Here is a 15,936-nt window from a genome sequence, read left to right as displayed (position 1 = left end):
CATAAGATTATCTAGTTTGGCACTCACTATTTGCACAAGCAAATGAGAGGTTTAGTGGATGCAACTGCGCAAACGTGTTTTCAACAGCCAAAAATCTGGTCCTATTCATTAATATTTGCATTTTTCAATTAAGTTGGTCTATTTTGAATGCTATTTGTTATTCATTAAAGTGAAGAGTGATATATGACAAGATATATTTTCTGGGACATAAATTCAATTAAAATATTGCTGGACAAGATTTAACCTAACAGTCTCATCATGGGGATTAGCTATCATGCCAAGAATGTATAAAGAAAATATCAGTCAGAATAGATGCTTCTTGGCTTCAGGGGAAAGACGTTTTTGTGAGCAACATACTCCCCGTAGTGAGAGAGAGAGAATAGCACTCATTGCCATATCAGGTAGCAGTAATGTCTATAGAAATGAGGCATTTAAAAAGGTTCCATAGACTGCAGGCATACAACTGCTTCATATCACTATCTTTCTGGATAATTTAGAAAGTATATAGCAAAGGCACATTAAGTGTTTCTTGCTGTTTGGGTCCACTAGGGATATATGTGTATATGGTCAATCTTTGTAGTTTTCTCACACTCCTTATGTTGGCTAGTAAGATATAGATCTGGGTATTGCTTCAATGGGGTGGCTGTAGAGATTCTGTGAATGTAGATGAACTTACCAAAAGGTCATTTTCTGACCTCTCAAGAGAGGAACTGGACTGTGGTGAATGTGGAGAAACATCTAATGAACTTTGGCTAGACCTAGGTGAAGTCTTCACAACTTTTATTTCCAGGTTAGAGACGGGGCAACTGCTAAGGTTTTTCTCATGGGGTGATAAGAGGTCCTTGGAATATGGTTCTAACAAACTAGTGGCACTTTGTCTGTTTACTGGACTGGGAGGAGAGATGTGGCTTCCCAAGGACGTGACTTGCAGGCCCATCAGTTTTGGGGTAGGTTGAGTGTTAATCTCACTGAGCCTCCTCACAGCTTTCGTTTCTCCATTGGTGCTGGGCAACATCTCTGGATTTTCCCCAGACCCAAACTGCTGGAATGCCTCTGTGGACTTTTGGACTGGAGAGACAACAGTTTCAAGGGGACCCCTCAAGGCGAGGCTGGGTGAGGAGGACAGAGATGGCAATGGTCTGGTTCTCTTTATCTCTATCAGTCTTGAGGGTGGCATCCTTCTGTCTGAGGGCTTCCTTCTCAGAGATGGGACCCTAATGATTTTCCCTCTCTCCTTTTGCCCATTTTCCTCAGCATAAATCTGCTTCAGTATCTTCATTTCCCTCTGCAAGACACAAAGGTTACATGTATGACAATCTATGAGTGCACATGTAAATTGAAGTTAGGATTACCTTCAGAAGCATTTTCTATTGGCCTTTATAAAAATGGTATTGGCCTTTATAAAAATATATCTGACAGCACAGGGCCCAACCTTCTACTATGGATTCCCAGCCCTGGGAACTCTAAACAGCTTGGGCATCTGTAGTCCAAACTGTATTGTCGTCTTGTTCCCAAGGCCTCTTCCTATGCTCACAGCCTTCCTTGTTGCCCTCCTGCTCTCGGCAGAGCACCAGCTCCCAGGTCTGCTCTCCCTGGAGTCTTCCTCAGTCAACCTAGTCTTCTCTGAATTACAGTCTGCTCTTATTTTCCCAGCAGGTCTCCTCTTAGTCCCCTGATCCTTTACCACGTCGGGAGGCGAGCTGAGTTTAGCACAGGAGCAGCAGAGCCCCAACCTCCTAAAAAGGCCATCTCACCCCATGACAAACCCCTGTCTCACGTACTAATCCATCAGCCTTCTTCCCCCTCACCTTTGTTTTCCTGTTCAGCTGTACAAACTTCTCCTCTTGGGCTGCAAGCATCGTCTCAAAGTCCCGGTGTTTCTTCAGTAGTTCCTCTACATCAGACACTGAATCCTGAGTGGAAAAAAATCAACAATAGATACAGGAATCCAGTGAGACAAAAATAACTGTTCCTGAAAAGACTACGACTGAGATTTTCTAAACAAATGAGTACATTTAGCCACATAACTCCCTTTAAAATTAATGGGAGTTTGCGTCTAAATCCCCTAGCTGGCTTTCAAAATCTCAGCCTACACTTCTAAAACAAGTGGTCCATGGGCTGAATGTGGCACATGAAAATAAAGGCTCAGTTGACAAGACTTCTTTCTCCCCAGCTGCTGGCTTTGTCAGCCACCAGCACCCTTACTGGAACCCACCAGTACAGCCATTACGGGAATGCAGTATCTTTCACAGTGAGATGATCCTCTATAAGAGTCACTAATTATTTAAAAATGTTGCGATTCATGTGAAATTTCTCGCCCTCCTTCTCCTCTCTGCTGTGGAATAAAGGCCCTGCAATATCACCACCAGCATGGCTTGCATAAGGTATCGTGATTCCCATGTGGTATCCTGGCTGCTACAGTATAACAAATGGCACACAGGTTAAATGCCTGGATTCAAGTTTATGCCAGACACATGGTTTACTCCTGTCTTTCCCCCTGCCAATGATCACTGCAGGGATCTCACAACTGATCCTCTGTTGCCCCTGCATTGGGCCTCCATAGCCAAGTGTGTGGCCACCCGCTCAGCCACCATAATATGGTCATCAAACAGAAAAAAGCTGTTGAAGTTGGTGCAAGAACAAGGATTTCTAGGGCAAGCTGGAAAAGCCATGTACACAAATCTCCCCACCCCCCCAAGAGAGGCCAAATCACCCCTTCTCTTCAAATCAGGCTCTCTCCCTCATATGAAGGGGTAAGAACCTTCTTCCAGATCCCTGACTAGGCTAAGGAATGGGTAGAAATTCTCCCCAATCTTTTGCCACAGCAGGTCACTACCCCATTAGTTACTTTTCCTGCCCCAGGCTAAACCCTTTAAAAGGACATAGTACCTACCTTTTGAGAATTCCAAAGCTGCATTACTCAGCCATCAATGTTTTGACTGTGATTAACGTAAAACAGAATCTCTCAGGGGTGGGGTTACTTGAGATGGTGCATTTTAATAGTGTTATACTGTCCTTACTCACCCCATAGCTAGGATCTGAGAGAAAGCCCTCCTTGGCAGCCAGCCATGCCTCTGCTTGATCCAGCTCTCGCCGTAGTAATTGGATCTCCCAGTTTTCCTCATACAGCTCCTTCCTCAAATCCCAGCTCTCCTTCACCTTCTTCATCAGTTCTGACAGCTCTGACAGTTTTTCCTCAATCTAGGAAAACAACATTTACAATATAGGGAGATAAAAGATCCACTTAGACTTTCATTTGACAGCCATCTGCCTTGTAATTTGATCATGTGACCCGTACATGACCTCCAGAGAACTTTGTGATCCCAACCTAACTTAGAAAGGAAGTTTGAGTCTGCCTTTTGCCTGCCTGAATTAATTTAGCCTCGTACTATATTCTATATCTGTATGCATATTCCGTGTAGGCAGGACCAGTACTTTGCTATATGTTCTTCCAGGGCCACACTTAACTCAGATGTTGCAGTTTGTAACTTATAATACTGAACTAATGGGTACCCACACAACAAGACAAATTCATCTGGCCATGGCATGACAACACTGATTTATCTTTTAATACCAATGGAAAACTGTCTAGTCCTCTCTGCAGCAAAGTTTGCAACAGAAATGGGATCTTTCACAAATTCCAAAGACTCTTAACTTCATGATCTCCAGATCCAATTACAATCTCAAGCCAAGCCTGGGGTCACTGTAATGGTCAAATTCTGAAGTTACTTAGCTAACAGGATCTTAGAGTTTTTCAAAGTTACTTCTCGCCCTTTTCTCCTTTGTAAACCTCCTGAAGAATCACACGTTTTCTGAAGTGTGCAAAGACATTACCCCACTCTGTATTTGTTCTATATTGTATTGCATTCTATTTATCCTATTTCTTGTGCATTTAGACAATAAGATTTAACGGTGGTATTTCTGTGGCACATATTCCCCACTGTATAGTGTGACGTAGGTCTACAGCACAGCATAAACAACCACCTGCAATATTTCAATCTAGGTATTGTTGTAATTTTACAGGTTAGTTTCAGAGTCAATTTTGAAGGAGATAGGAACAACCCTAAATGGCGTTCCACTTATTCAGGTCTCTATGCAAAATTTGTCTTCATATTTAATATTAAAAAACCTGGTTTTTCTATGCGTCTCTGTTTTGAAGGACAGATTTATGTGAAAACCCCTGAAAGGCATGAACTCTCTGGGGGCGCTGAAGTCTAGTTCCCTCCTGAACACTTACGGAATGTCCTTTATAGACGGTAGTATTTCTGGCAGCGATGCTTCACTCAGACTTTTATAATATTGTAATTAAGGTGTTTGCCCACTAAGTTTGTTTCCTTACCTGACTCTGATTTTTTAAAATGTTTAACCCGCCATCAGCATACCTCCATGGACATGAAGTGTCCATTTTTCACCAGGTTGTTCCCTGCCCGCTGCATATCTTCATATTTTAGCCACTGCTTCTCTGTTTCACGCTTATATTCTTCATGGTGCTTGATTAGCAGCTCAGCACCAAGAACATCGCTTGCTAGTTCCTCAGATATCACCAGTGCATGCATCTCATTGGCCCAAACCCTACGGAAAGGAATCAAAAGGTGTCAGTCAACACTGAAAGCTGCTGAGGATAAAAATGGAATGATTCACAAACACTCAGACACGTCCACAAGCTTATACATCCACAGATTTACAAGCTCTTATTTACATACAAGGGACACACACATGCACACACTCTGGTAGATATCCACATCCATATGCACATTTACACACTCAAGGGACACATTCCAGTGCATAAACATACACTCAGACATACCCTTGCCCCATCAATAATTATATTATACTTATGGGACAAACATGATACACATTCAGATAGTTAGAGAAGGGAATCATGAAACTACATGCACTGAAGAATATCTCCTGTATATATTCACAGTGCTTTTATGCACTGGGCATTTATATGCATACTTAAAGTTTCACATTCTGTCATGCACAAGAATACTTAACACACATACAGGGCACACATACATGAAATCATATTCACTCACAAAGTTAGGCAAAAGCATGTACCTACAAGGCCACAGCCTCAACTGGTATAAAACAAGGTAGCTCCATTGACTTCAATGGAGCTGATTTACAGCAGCTGAGGAACTACCTCACCGTAGGCTATCCCCACCTACACACACTGACAGACAATATTCCTAAAACAAGAACACATTTGTATTCCTGGGACAATGCTCGTAATACTTAATAGAATTGGTCAAACTTTTTCTGATGAAAAGTTTTTCATGGAAAATGCCATTTCACTGAAATAGAAACATTCTACAGGAATGGGGCGGGAGGGAGAGATAGCTCAGTAGTTTGAGCATTGGCCTCCTAAACCCAGCGTTGTGAGTTCAATCCTTGAGGGGGCCATTTAGGGATCTGGGGCAAAATCAGTACTTGGTCCTGCTAGTGAAGACAGGAGGCTGGACTTGATGACCTTTCAGGGTCCCTTCCAGCTCTATGACATAGGTATATATCTCCATATATTTATAACATGTAGATGTTGGGAAAAAAATCACTAGGGAGTGTTTTGACTTTGAAATTTATTTTATGATATAAAAAATTTAAAACAGTTGAAATTAAAATGGAATGTTTTGATTTAATTTGAAAGAAATGTTGCCATTGACCTAAAACAGAATTGTTGTCAATTCATGGGAAATTTTAAAATTCAATGTTTTGTTCAGATTAGGAACAAAACCCAGTTTCAAAATAATGGAATTTCCTGCAAAATAGAAATTCTGGTACCCACACAGATCTTTTATTCATGTAGAAGGGAAACAACAACAGGCACATGCAAGCAATATTATCTCTCTCCCTGCTCCACACAAAATACTTCAACTTTTGTACATGCCTGAAATAGCTGTGCTAGGATTGCCCGTGAAATGGTTGTGCTGACTCTTACACCCAGGGCCAGCTCCAGGCACCAGCGTAGCAAGCAGGCCAATGAAGAGGGGGGGCGGCACGTCCGGCTGTTCGGCGGCGGGGCCGTCACTCCGTCTCGGAGCGAAGGACCTACCGTAGAATGAAGCAGCAGTACAGCTGCCGCCGCTTGCGACCGCAGCTTTTTTTGTTTTTTTGGTTTTTGCTGCTTGGGATGGCAAAAACGCTAGAGCCGGCCCTGCTGACACATGGGAGCAATGGTGTCTGTACAGCTGCACAGGGATTGGAGTATTCAGATGTGAGGAAAGGACTATGCCCTCATGTAGAATCAGCAATGTTTGGAAACCAAACCCCAAAGTACTGAACTACCCAAAGTGCTTGATTTTCCAAGACACTAGAGGTATTATCGAAGTTGTCCAAAATTTGGCGGGTCTGTAACACTGTGCTGAAATAGAGTGGTATGGTCCCATGTGCTAGACACATCCAGTATGTGACAGGCTCCAGAAACAACCCTATTAGTTTGAACCAAAGTATCTGTTCTTCTCTACAGTGGGGTCAACTCTGGCCACTGCAGCTGAGAAGATGCTTTGCGTTATCATTTAAAGGGAGCTGTAAGCAAGCTGCAGAGAGATGGGGGCAAGGATGGCCTATGCCAAGTGTCTAATTTAGAAGACTGCATTGGGGAAAACAAAAATAAGGCCCCATTGCCAGACAAAGGGCCCAACACATACATCAGCTCCCTGCAGTCGTTGAAGTAGACCTGGACCTGTTCTGCCTGGCTCAGCCTCTCCTTCCTCTCCACAGACTTCCTGTTCAGTTTCTCCCAGCATTCATCCACCTCTGTGAGTCTCTCCATTATGTTCTCCCTGGCCTGTGGGTAGAGCCGGCTGAGACGCCGAGCCTCCCCTTGGATCCGCTCCAGCTCTTTCGCGATGGCTGCAAGGTCTCTCTGGAACACAGAAGCGATTGATCACAAGACAAAATTGAGAGCATTAGGTTCTGCTTCAGCATTGACACTGCAGGGAAATAATCCTGAAAGCAGATCTCAGACTGTTCTTGACCTTTAGGCTCCTTCCACCCAGTTGATCCCACAGAGTGAGAAATTACCTCATTACTTTGCCTGCTGCCAGTTACCTTCTGGGATTCATCTACATTCACCATTGAACAAGCTTGTTCAGAGCTGTCATGAAGGACACTGCAGTAAGGTAGAAGATACCTTGGGAGTCTCACTCCCTGGGCCAGCAAAAACTGTGTTTCTAATATAAATGAAGTATTTGGGGGGAGGTCAGGGAGGAGTCAGCTGCATCAACTGGGGGAGGAGGTACTACCCTGTAATGCAGACCAGTGACACCGGGGCTGGCTTTGAAGGAAGTGGGAAGGAATCGGGTGAGGATTAGGAGAGAGAAAAAGACAGGAAAGTAAGGGTGCAGCAATTCCCAGCAGAATATCTGCTTTCCAAAAATTTAATCTTTTATTTTTGTTTTGAGAAAGTACCTAGAGGAAGTCTGGCATGTTCAAAACACACCCAATATTCCTTCCCCGCCTCAGCAGCACCCCAACTGGAATCTTAGAGATCATCTCAATTCTCCTGCTCTCTAACTCCTTTTTTCACCTCTGCCTCATCTGGCCTAAACATCATAAACACCTACTGCCAGCCCACAGGGATTGCCTGCTCCCAATCCAGAGCCTGACACACCATTTAAGTTGAAAAATAAGGAATTTAGGTACAGCAAAATCTAGGCTCGCCATGCTCTGTGAGGCTAAGTATTACTTCCATTGGACTAGCAAATCCTGCTGGCCTAGGGAGCAAGAAGTCACATCCCAGAATTCAACATGGGCCTTTTGAATGGTGGCAAAATATCAGGCTCTGATGGCCTCTTTTCTAGCAATGGGCTGGCAGTCCCAGGAGCCACTGGTATTGCAGTGCTAGAGACTCCACATCCACTTCAAACTAAGGCTTTGAACTTATTTGAGCTTGGGTTGGAATTTAGTTTCAAAGCCTATTAAGTGAAGTGAAAAATACAGTAAGTAGTACTGTGGAACTCCTTGCCAGAGGATGTTGTGAAGGTCAAGGCTATAACAGGGATAAAAAAAAGAACTACATAAGTTCATAGAGCGGTGGTTCCCAAACTTGTTCCGCCGCTTGTGCAGGGAAAACCCCTGGCGGGCCGGCCTGGTTTGTTTACCTGCCACGTCCGCAGGTTCGGCCGATCGCGGCTCCCAGTGGCCGCGGTTCGCTGCTCCAGGCCAATGGGAGCTGCGGGAATCGGTAGCCAGTACGTCCCTTGGCCCGCGCTGCTTCCAGCAGCTCCCATTGGCCTGAAGCAGTGAACTGCAGCTCCTGGGAGCCGCAATCGGCTGAACCTGTGGACGTGGCAGGTAAACAAACCAGCCCAGCCTGCCAGGGCCTTTCCCTGCACAAGCGGCGGAACAAGTTTGGGAACCACTGTCCTAGAGGATAGGTCCATCAATGGCTATTAGCCAGGATGGGCAGGGATGGTGTTCCTAGCCTCTGTTTACTAGAAGCTGGGAATGGGCAACAGGGGAGGGATCACTTGATGATAATCTGTTCTGTTCATTCCCTCTGGGGCACCTGGCATTGGACACTGTCGGAAGACAGGATACTGGGATAGATGGACCTTTGATCTGACCCAGTCTGGCCGTTCTTATGTTCTTATATCATTCCTGCACATGTAGATTACCTCTCCTCCTGCCTCTGTTCTAAAGATGGGCTCTTGGCCCTAACCTTTTACTGGCTTCACTGAAGTAGCAAAAAGAGGTTGCAACACCTGATCAATTGTTCACTTTTCCTACAACAGACTGTGTGCTTTCCTCCATGCCATGCCTTATCCATGGGACGCCTTCCCTGAACTAATCTGCAACACTACTATGCTCTCCTCCTGCAAATCCCTCCTCAAGACCCATTCGTACTAGGCTGCCTTCACAAATATTCCAGCTGATAATGCTCGTTAATACTGTTTATTTGATTGTATGTTTTATCCCTCTCCCCCAACACTTCAGATGTTGCAGAACCAGGCATTAGCCACTGTTGGTTACTAGGCCAGATGGACATTTGGTCTGACCCAGTCTGGCGTTCTTATGTTCTTACTAATATTGTTTCATGATGTTAAAAGCAGGATGAAAGGCCTCTTGCATGAGGCACCATAGACACTGCAGTAATGGATCAGACACGTTTTCCATAGCTCTGTAAACAGAGCAGCCTGAGATGCCACTGAGTCAGGTGCGGGTCTCTTGATTTTATTCATTTATGTTTTTCAACCTGTGTTTCAAGGCTGTCTGACTTACCTCCACTCCTTCATGCTGGCTGAGGAGGGTCTGCACACCTGGCAGGTCATATCCATAATCATCTATGTCCACTACTGCCTCTTTCTCCTGCATCCAACCCTTTAGCTCATCCACATCGTGGTCATACTGGTGAACTTGCTGGGCTGCTCTCAGATTCTGAACAAAGAAATGGTTCACTAGCGGCATCATCAACTATGCAAGGTGCCACTCTGCTCTGATGCTAAGGAGCCTAAAGTGACACTCTGATGCAAAGTATGGTAACACTGGAGCTGCTGAGCTGTTCAGAGGCACATGGTTAAAAATACTATAATACACATTTACCTTTATTCCAAGATCAAAAACCTGTTTTTAAACAAACAGCTAAAGCTGCTAAGATATAATAATGTACTTAACTGCCATGTTATTTAAACCCATGTGTTTAACAAGGAAATTAATAGTTAAGGACATCATATATTTTACTTTGTGTACACACCAAACACAAACATTGGGTCAAATCCTGGGTCCTGTTCTTTGTGTTACCAGATTGATCTGAAGCTGCAGGAAGCTTAGGGAGACAGAATATATTGGAATTGGCCAGGAGATTGGACCTGAAACTTATCTTCTTACAAAAAGTGTTAAAGGATTTTAAGGACCACAAGTGATTAGTTTTCAGTTTTAAGTCTCATTTGAAAGATGTTTGATATGTCATAACCGGTAAATACTAATCCATTTTCGTCAAGGATAATGCACAGGTCAGCAAAGGCTATAAGGCAATATTGGAACAAAAAAAGAGCTGTCTGCAACACCTTTTCTGCTATTACAACAAATGCATTCCGAGAACAGCCGTGGCACCTGCCTGATGAGTCAGAAAGGGAAGTAGGAACATTCAGGAGCTTTAGTGCTCAAAGTACATTTTATTTAGTTGTGTGCATCATACCTCTGTCCTTGTCTGGATGGCTTGGCATAGTCTCTCCCATGTGTCATTGACCTGATGGGTCCTCCTCTGGATATCTCCTATCTGGCTGTGGCACTCTTTCTCCAGGTGAGATGCTAATTCATTTATCGAGAAAACCTTAGTATGTCCCAGAGGTTTCACCTCCTTTATAAAATCTTCAAACTTTTTCTCCAACACCTGCAGAAAAAGGATGGGGAGGCAGATTCAAATATGAAGAACTTCTACAAACCCATGCCACCAACCATGAAGGAGGCAAAGGGAACTGATCACTTCTCTGCCATGTCCTACAGAACTTTCCTGGAGCGTAAATCACTTAAAAGTCTGATTTCCTCCACTCATCCCCAGAACAAAGCACCTCTTGCTGTGAGGAATCAACATCTTATGTCACACAGAGAAGATCACCTACCTCCTTGATGGCCTGATATGTCAACCAAGAACAACAAGCCAAGAACAGGAATGGAAATGCAAACAATTCAGCCTCTTCCCACAAGCAATAGTTGTTGAAAGTATACATTCAATGAAGCAAGTATAAATTACACCTCTCTGCACCAGCCTGGCACCATTGTGCCTTCAAAGGAAATTAACTCTGGGGTAAGCAATTAGTGGTATGGATGCTCTATCTCAGGCTTTTCCGCTGAGGGTGCTACAGATTTACAACCAGAACCCCAGTTCCCAGCCCCTTTCTAGCCAGTGCTGGGCCCCCTTTTGGGCTATGCTGGTCTTCTACAGCCCTCTGCCACAAAGGAAAAGAGGATGTGACAGCTTTCTTTTGCCCCAACTTTCTCCTCTGGTCGATGCTGCCTCAGAGAGCCCTGCAAATGGGTTAACCAGGCAAAAATTAGACCCAATGTGTGTAAAAGAGACAATCTGATTTTGCTTAATTTTTGTCTGTATATTGTGCTTCAGTGCCACCAGTTATACATACAATAAAGCTAATACCGTCCCAGTTCTACCAGACAGGAAGCTTTTTACCTCAACATCTTCCAAATCCTGCCCATAGTCATCTGATTCCGCCACAGCCTGTCTGCTGGAAAGCCAGGCATCCACTAACTGGATCTCTCTCTCAAACTGGTACAATTGGTATTGTTCCTGCAGGTGTCTCCTCTGGGTCTCGGCTCTCTGTAGAAGAGACTTGTAGTTTGCTAGGACAGCCTGGAGCTTCAGAAGCATGGCTGGACTGTAAAGAATAACAATCAGCAGCCATGTCATTGGGTAGAGTACTTAGCCAGTAAAAACTATTTCTGCTACTATGTTTGTAAATGTCTCTTTTGCCCTCTAGTGCTATCAAAGCAGCAGCTCAAATACAAGAAAAAGGAAGAATCTAGTAATAGGGTGAATTATGTTAGAAGTGTGAGAACCAATAGGTTCAGGAAATTAAAATATCTTATTTCAGAGAATGATCCTTTTTCCATCTCCTCCCTCCCTCCCCTGCGACAGAAAAACATATTGGAAAGAGAAAGGATGAAGAATTCTTATGAAGAATACTGATTTGCTTAATTCCCAGACATGGTTAGCTCAGATCCTTTAAACAAATGAGGTCTGGATGAGAACTGCTGGGAGTAGGCAGGAGCCAGAGAAACTAGGCTAAAATCTATAACCTTTTGTTGCTTGTTATGTGGTTCTATTGTATTCGCTGAATAACAGGAAATCAGGAAAATGAAAGGTATTTTTTGTTGCAGTGGGAAGGAAGGGCTTTAAAATGTCTCCTGACAACAGTGTTTCTGACAGAGTCACTGAATGGTTAATGCGGGCTACTCCTCTTTTCAGTTTGTACCTCTCTAGCAGGTTTCTGTTAGAAGTGGAACAGCAATCCGGTTCCATTTTCCTACCTCTCTGGGTTATCGCTGTTTACTAGATTGGTGCCAGTCTCCTGAAGCTTCTCAATTCGGGGCTTGAACCCTTCCACGTCCAGCTTGGTAGCCTCCAGTTTGCGAAGCAACACCTGGGTGGTTTCTTCATTCTTCCCACAGTCAGATGTCTCAAGGATGAACCCCCTCTCTGCCATCCAGGACTCCACTTCCAAAAGCTGTTGGAAATTCCGGGATAAACGTGAGACACAGATATTCATGCATGAGAAAGAAACCTGGAAAGCAGTAATGCTCTAAGAGACCTAAAGGTGATAGTGGACAGCAACCTAGATGTGACCTTGCAATGCAATATAGTAGCTTTCATTCTGAAAATTGTGAGACTAAACCCAAAACTTAGAGTCATGTAGTTGGCCCCCATTGTGGTAACTGGGGAAGCAGTTTTTTATCTCCCTCCTATCTGTATAAGTACTTGCCAAATATGAAAAGTCACAAGAATGGTTTGGGATTCTGGTTTAATCCACTCTAAGAACTCTCACCACCAGTTAGCACTGTGGACATCTGATCTATGGTGGTGTTCAGCAATCACTCAGAGCCAAGAAGGCTGACAAAGGCCTGCTTCATTCAGTGTTTGAATTCTACCTGACTGGCATTGCTTAGCATGGTTGGCCTTCTGCATAGCATAACAACCAGTTGCAAATGGCTCTTGTCAGAGCCTCTTAAAGGTACAGTTCCACACATGATCCTTTAAACAAATGAGGACAGCACAAGAGCCTCATGATGTAATGCATATATGGCACTGATATACCTTGAATGACTAATAAATAATGATTCCATCAAGGCCTTAAAAATTAGAAACACTATCCACCTCTGTTTATCCCACAATAGGATCCACCTATGAAGACAATAAGAAAATGGTTCACATCATGTGAGACGCTCTGTCTAAAGACTCATATATCAGCCAAGGTCAGGCATTCCCCTCCCCGACTATAGATACTTAAATGGCTAAATGAGGGTATTGTTAATCACCTAGGCAAGAATCTCTCACTATTTGCATAGGTGTAAATTTCTTTCTCTCTCCCAACCAAGCTAAAATATTCCAGGTTGCCAAACACTCTGCTTTCCATGTTGAGTGGGTCAAGACAAGAAATGGGTGGGGAAGCTGCCAGTTAAAGAAACTAGAAATGTGGCTGTAAGAGTGAAGGTTAAATTGGGCAAACTGTTACCACAAGAAATCCAAGCCATATGTTTTCACCCCAAATTATAAACTATACATTGTTTCCTTGTAAATCAAATATACTGTGAATAATCTGTCTTTCACCCCAAATTAGAATCTGCACATTTGTTTGCCTTCTGAGTTAGATCTATAGCCTTCTATATGTGGGAAAGGCCTCTTGCTCTATTGTAAGTCCTAAATAATGTGAAATGCTTAGTATAATCAGAGAATGCACAGAGTATGGCCTCCAAATTTAGAAGGTCATAAGGATTGTTGGTTTTCATTGTAAATAACTGTTGCACTCTAGAAGTAATAGAAATTGTCTGGCACAAGGAAGGAGAAATGTTGAAAGACATTAACTAGGGTATAACTTTGGGATATTAAGAGATTGCTTAAAGGGGGATCCAGATTGTTAGTAGGGCAAATAATAAAATACAATCCTTGAAATGAATCAAACTTAAAAAGCCTCCGACAAGAAAAGGATTAAAGAAATTTGTTATACACCAATGCCATCTTCTGGTGACCAATGGAAGCAGCAGAGAAACTAAGAGCTGAAATCTGAGGACCCACTTAGCACCTGTCCCATAGGAATCAGAGTGTGGCCCCCTCCAATGAGCCCTGATACTAGAGTGTATAAATTGAGGCTGCCATGCGTTCAGGGAGTAGACGGAACCCAACACAACAAGCTGCAGAATCCCAAGTGTGACTGACGCCCATACCAGCCATGTGGAAGGACTCTCCCCCGTTACAGGGTTGAGAGCAGTGCTTAATTTCTGACAGGGCTGAGTGTTGGCACCCCTAGGCTTGGCAATTCATAGCCCTGACACATCAGTTATGAAAGTAAAAAAAATGCTTGATCCTCGGCACCTCTTTCATTATAAATTAAGCACTGGTTAAGAGGATAAGAAGAAGTGGGGAGATTTCGTCTCAAAGATTGTATTTCCCCTTCTATTCTTCAATAGAAATAGCTATAGGTTATCTTGCTGAGTCTACACTCTCTAGTGAGACCTCAAATAACCATATTTTAGATTCTAACACCTTTATAAGTCCAAGCAAATTGGCCTAAGAGAGATTAAAAACAATAATTTTAAGCAATTGCTTTTAATATTCAAAACGTGTCCTTTTTGGACCAGTCTAGTCTAAGAGAATTAACCACACTCTTCAAAGTGCCTTAAAGACAAGTGGAACCTTGGAAGTGTGACAAATGTGTTAGGTAATAAAGAATTGAGAATTGTTGGTAATAAGAAATGTTGGTAATTTGCACTGTTCTTTATATAACTGTAGAGCCTCAGCTATAGTATGTGATCATTGCTTTTGTATTGTGTGTGTGTCATATACACAACTGGTGTGTGTACATTTGAGTGGTGAACTGTTGATTATATATTTATGTGGTTCTGGGTGAATTAATAAATTGTTGGTTGGTTAAGAATAAGCAAGTGTCCTGATTTGAGAAATACTGTTCAAGTTAAAAGCTAACCTGGAAAGAACCCAGCATTAAACTAGTAAGCTAATGCTCCCTGGACTCAATAAAAAGGGGTTATCCCATTGGATTCTATTATACATTGACAAACCTTATTTGTTAGATTTCAGCTTTAAAATCTAACTGGGACCCTGGCAAATTCAAAAATTGACCCCCTTTTGCACATACAATGAGTCTTTATAATAAATATAAAATAATAATTAATGGAGATATCCCATCTCCTAGAACTGGAAGGGACCTTGAAAGGTCATTGAGTCCAGCCCCCTGCCTTCACTAGCAGGACCAACTACTGATTTTGCTCCAGATCCCCAAGTGACCCCCTCAAGGATTGAACTCACAACCCTGGGTTTAGCAGGCCAAAGCTCAAACCACTGAGCTATCCATCCCCCACTTTCTTACCTCACTGAGGAATTGATGGGCCTCATATGATTGCATGAGTCTCCTTCTTCTCTCTTGAGCCTCAGCCTTCAAGATTTCTACAGAAGTCTCCAGCTTCTTCAAACGTTTCATGATCTCCTGGGAGGCAGAATGCCCACCCCTCACCAGCTTCTGCCCAGTGCTGACCACCACTTTTGTTAGAGCATCACGGCTGCTAATCTCATTCTCCAAGTTCTGGAAAGCACAAATGAGAGACCCCAAATGTAAGCGATGGAGACCTTTCTACCTATATACTGCACTTAGCAGCCCAGTCAATCAATATAATAATTACAAATCAATGTCTTTTTCACATTTAAAGATGGGCCAGGGCTGCAAAGTTTAGATCCAGACCAGAACTTATTGGAAACTGAGGAGTATTTGGACTAAGAGTTTCGTTTGGCCAGTTACAGAAAGAGGATAGCTGCAAAGTTCAGCTCCTGATCTAAACTTCCCTAAGGTTTTGAGGTAAAATATCCTAACCACAAATACTTGCTATCAGGAGCAACAACCTGAAACACTCACTTGAATCCATGGTTATGCCATACTTCATGAGTTAATTAATGAACTTCTAGGAAACAGCCCCAATTTTCCATCAGTTCAACAGCTAAATAAATGTTTCTAGCTCTTCAACGTAATTCCAGGAAACACAGCTTTACCAAAATGGCATTTCAAAGCATAAAAGGAACACACAGCGATGGCCAAGACAAGGAGATAATGGTAGGAGACATGAACTACTCAAACCAGCTCCTCAACAACCTCTTCCAGCCCAGTGTTTGAAAACATCTGGCGTTTGCCAAACCAATTCAGTTCATTCCTATGCACACACATTCCCACCCAATAGTGCTCTTCCTTGTCTTACTGG

The 15,936-nt window shown here is 43.1% G+C and overlaps 1 protein-coding gene across 2 annotated transcripts in view; it reads right to left on the bottom strand.

Moving 5' to 3' along the window:
- The window catches only part of SPTBN5 (spectrin beta, non-erythrocytic 5), a 143,937-nt gene that overhangs the window by 21,415 nt on the left and 106,586 nt on the right, over positions 1 to 15,936 (bottom strand). For both annotated transcript variants that reach the window (XR_006174251.2, XM_024106610.3), the window contains exons 48-57: positions 15,057 to 15,269; positions 11,986 to 12,182; positions 11,129 to 11,333; positions 10,139 to 10,333; positions 9,223 to 9,378; positions 6,648 to 6,865; positions 4,383 to 4,572; positions 3,025 to 3,201; positions 1,809 to 1,913; positions 677 to 1,285 (exon numbers count right to left, since the gene is read on the bottom strand). Coding sequence is in view for 1 of the 2 variants with exons in the window: in XM_024106610.3 (XP_023962378.2) it covers positions 677 to 1,285; positions 1,809 to 1,913; positions 3,025 to 3,201; positions 4,383 to 4,572; positions 6,648 to 6,865; positions 9,223 to 9,378; positions 10,139 to 10,333; positions 11,129 to 11,333; positions 11,986 to 12,182; positions 15,057 to 15,269 (2,265 nt within the window). In the remaining variant the exon portion in view is untranslated. The remainder of the gene's footprint in view (positions 1 to 676; positions 1,286 to 1,808; positions 1,914 to 3,024; positions 3,202 to 4,382; positions 4,573 to 6,647; positions 6,866 to 9,222; positions 9,379 to 10,138; positions 10,334 to 11,128; positions 11,334 to 11,985; positions 12,183 to 15,056; positions 15,270 to 15,936) is intronic.

The sequence above is a fragment of the Chrysemys picta genome, chromosome 4 (assembly GCF_011386835.1).
Source record: "Chrysemys picta bellii isolate R12L10 chromosome 4, ASM1138683v2, whole genome shotgun sequence".
NCBI lineage: Eukaryota > Metazoa > Chordata > Testudines > Emydidae > Chrysemys > Chrysemys picta.
This window is presented reverse-complemented; position numbering and strand designations above follow the sequence as displayed.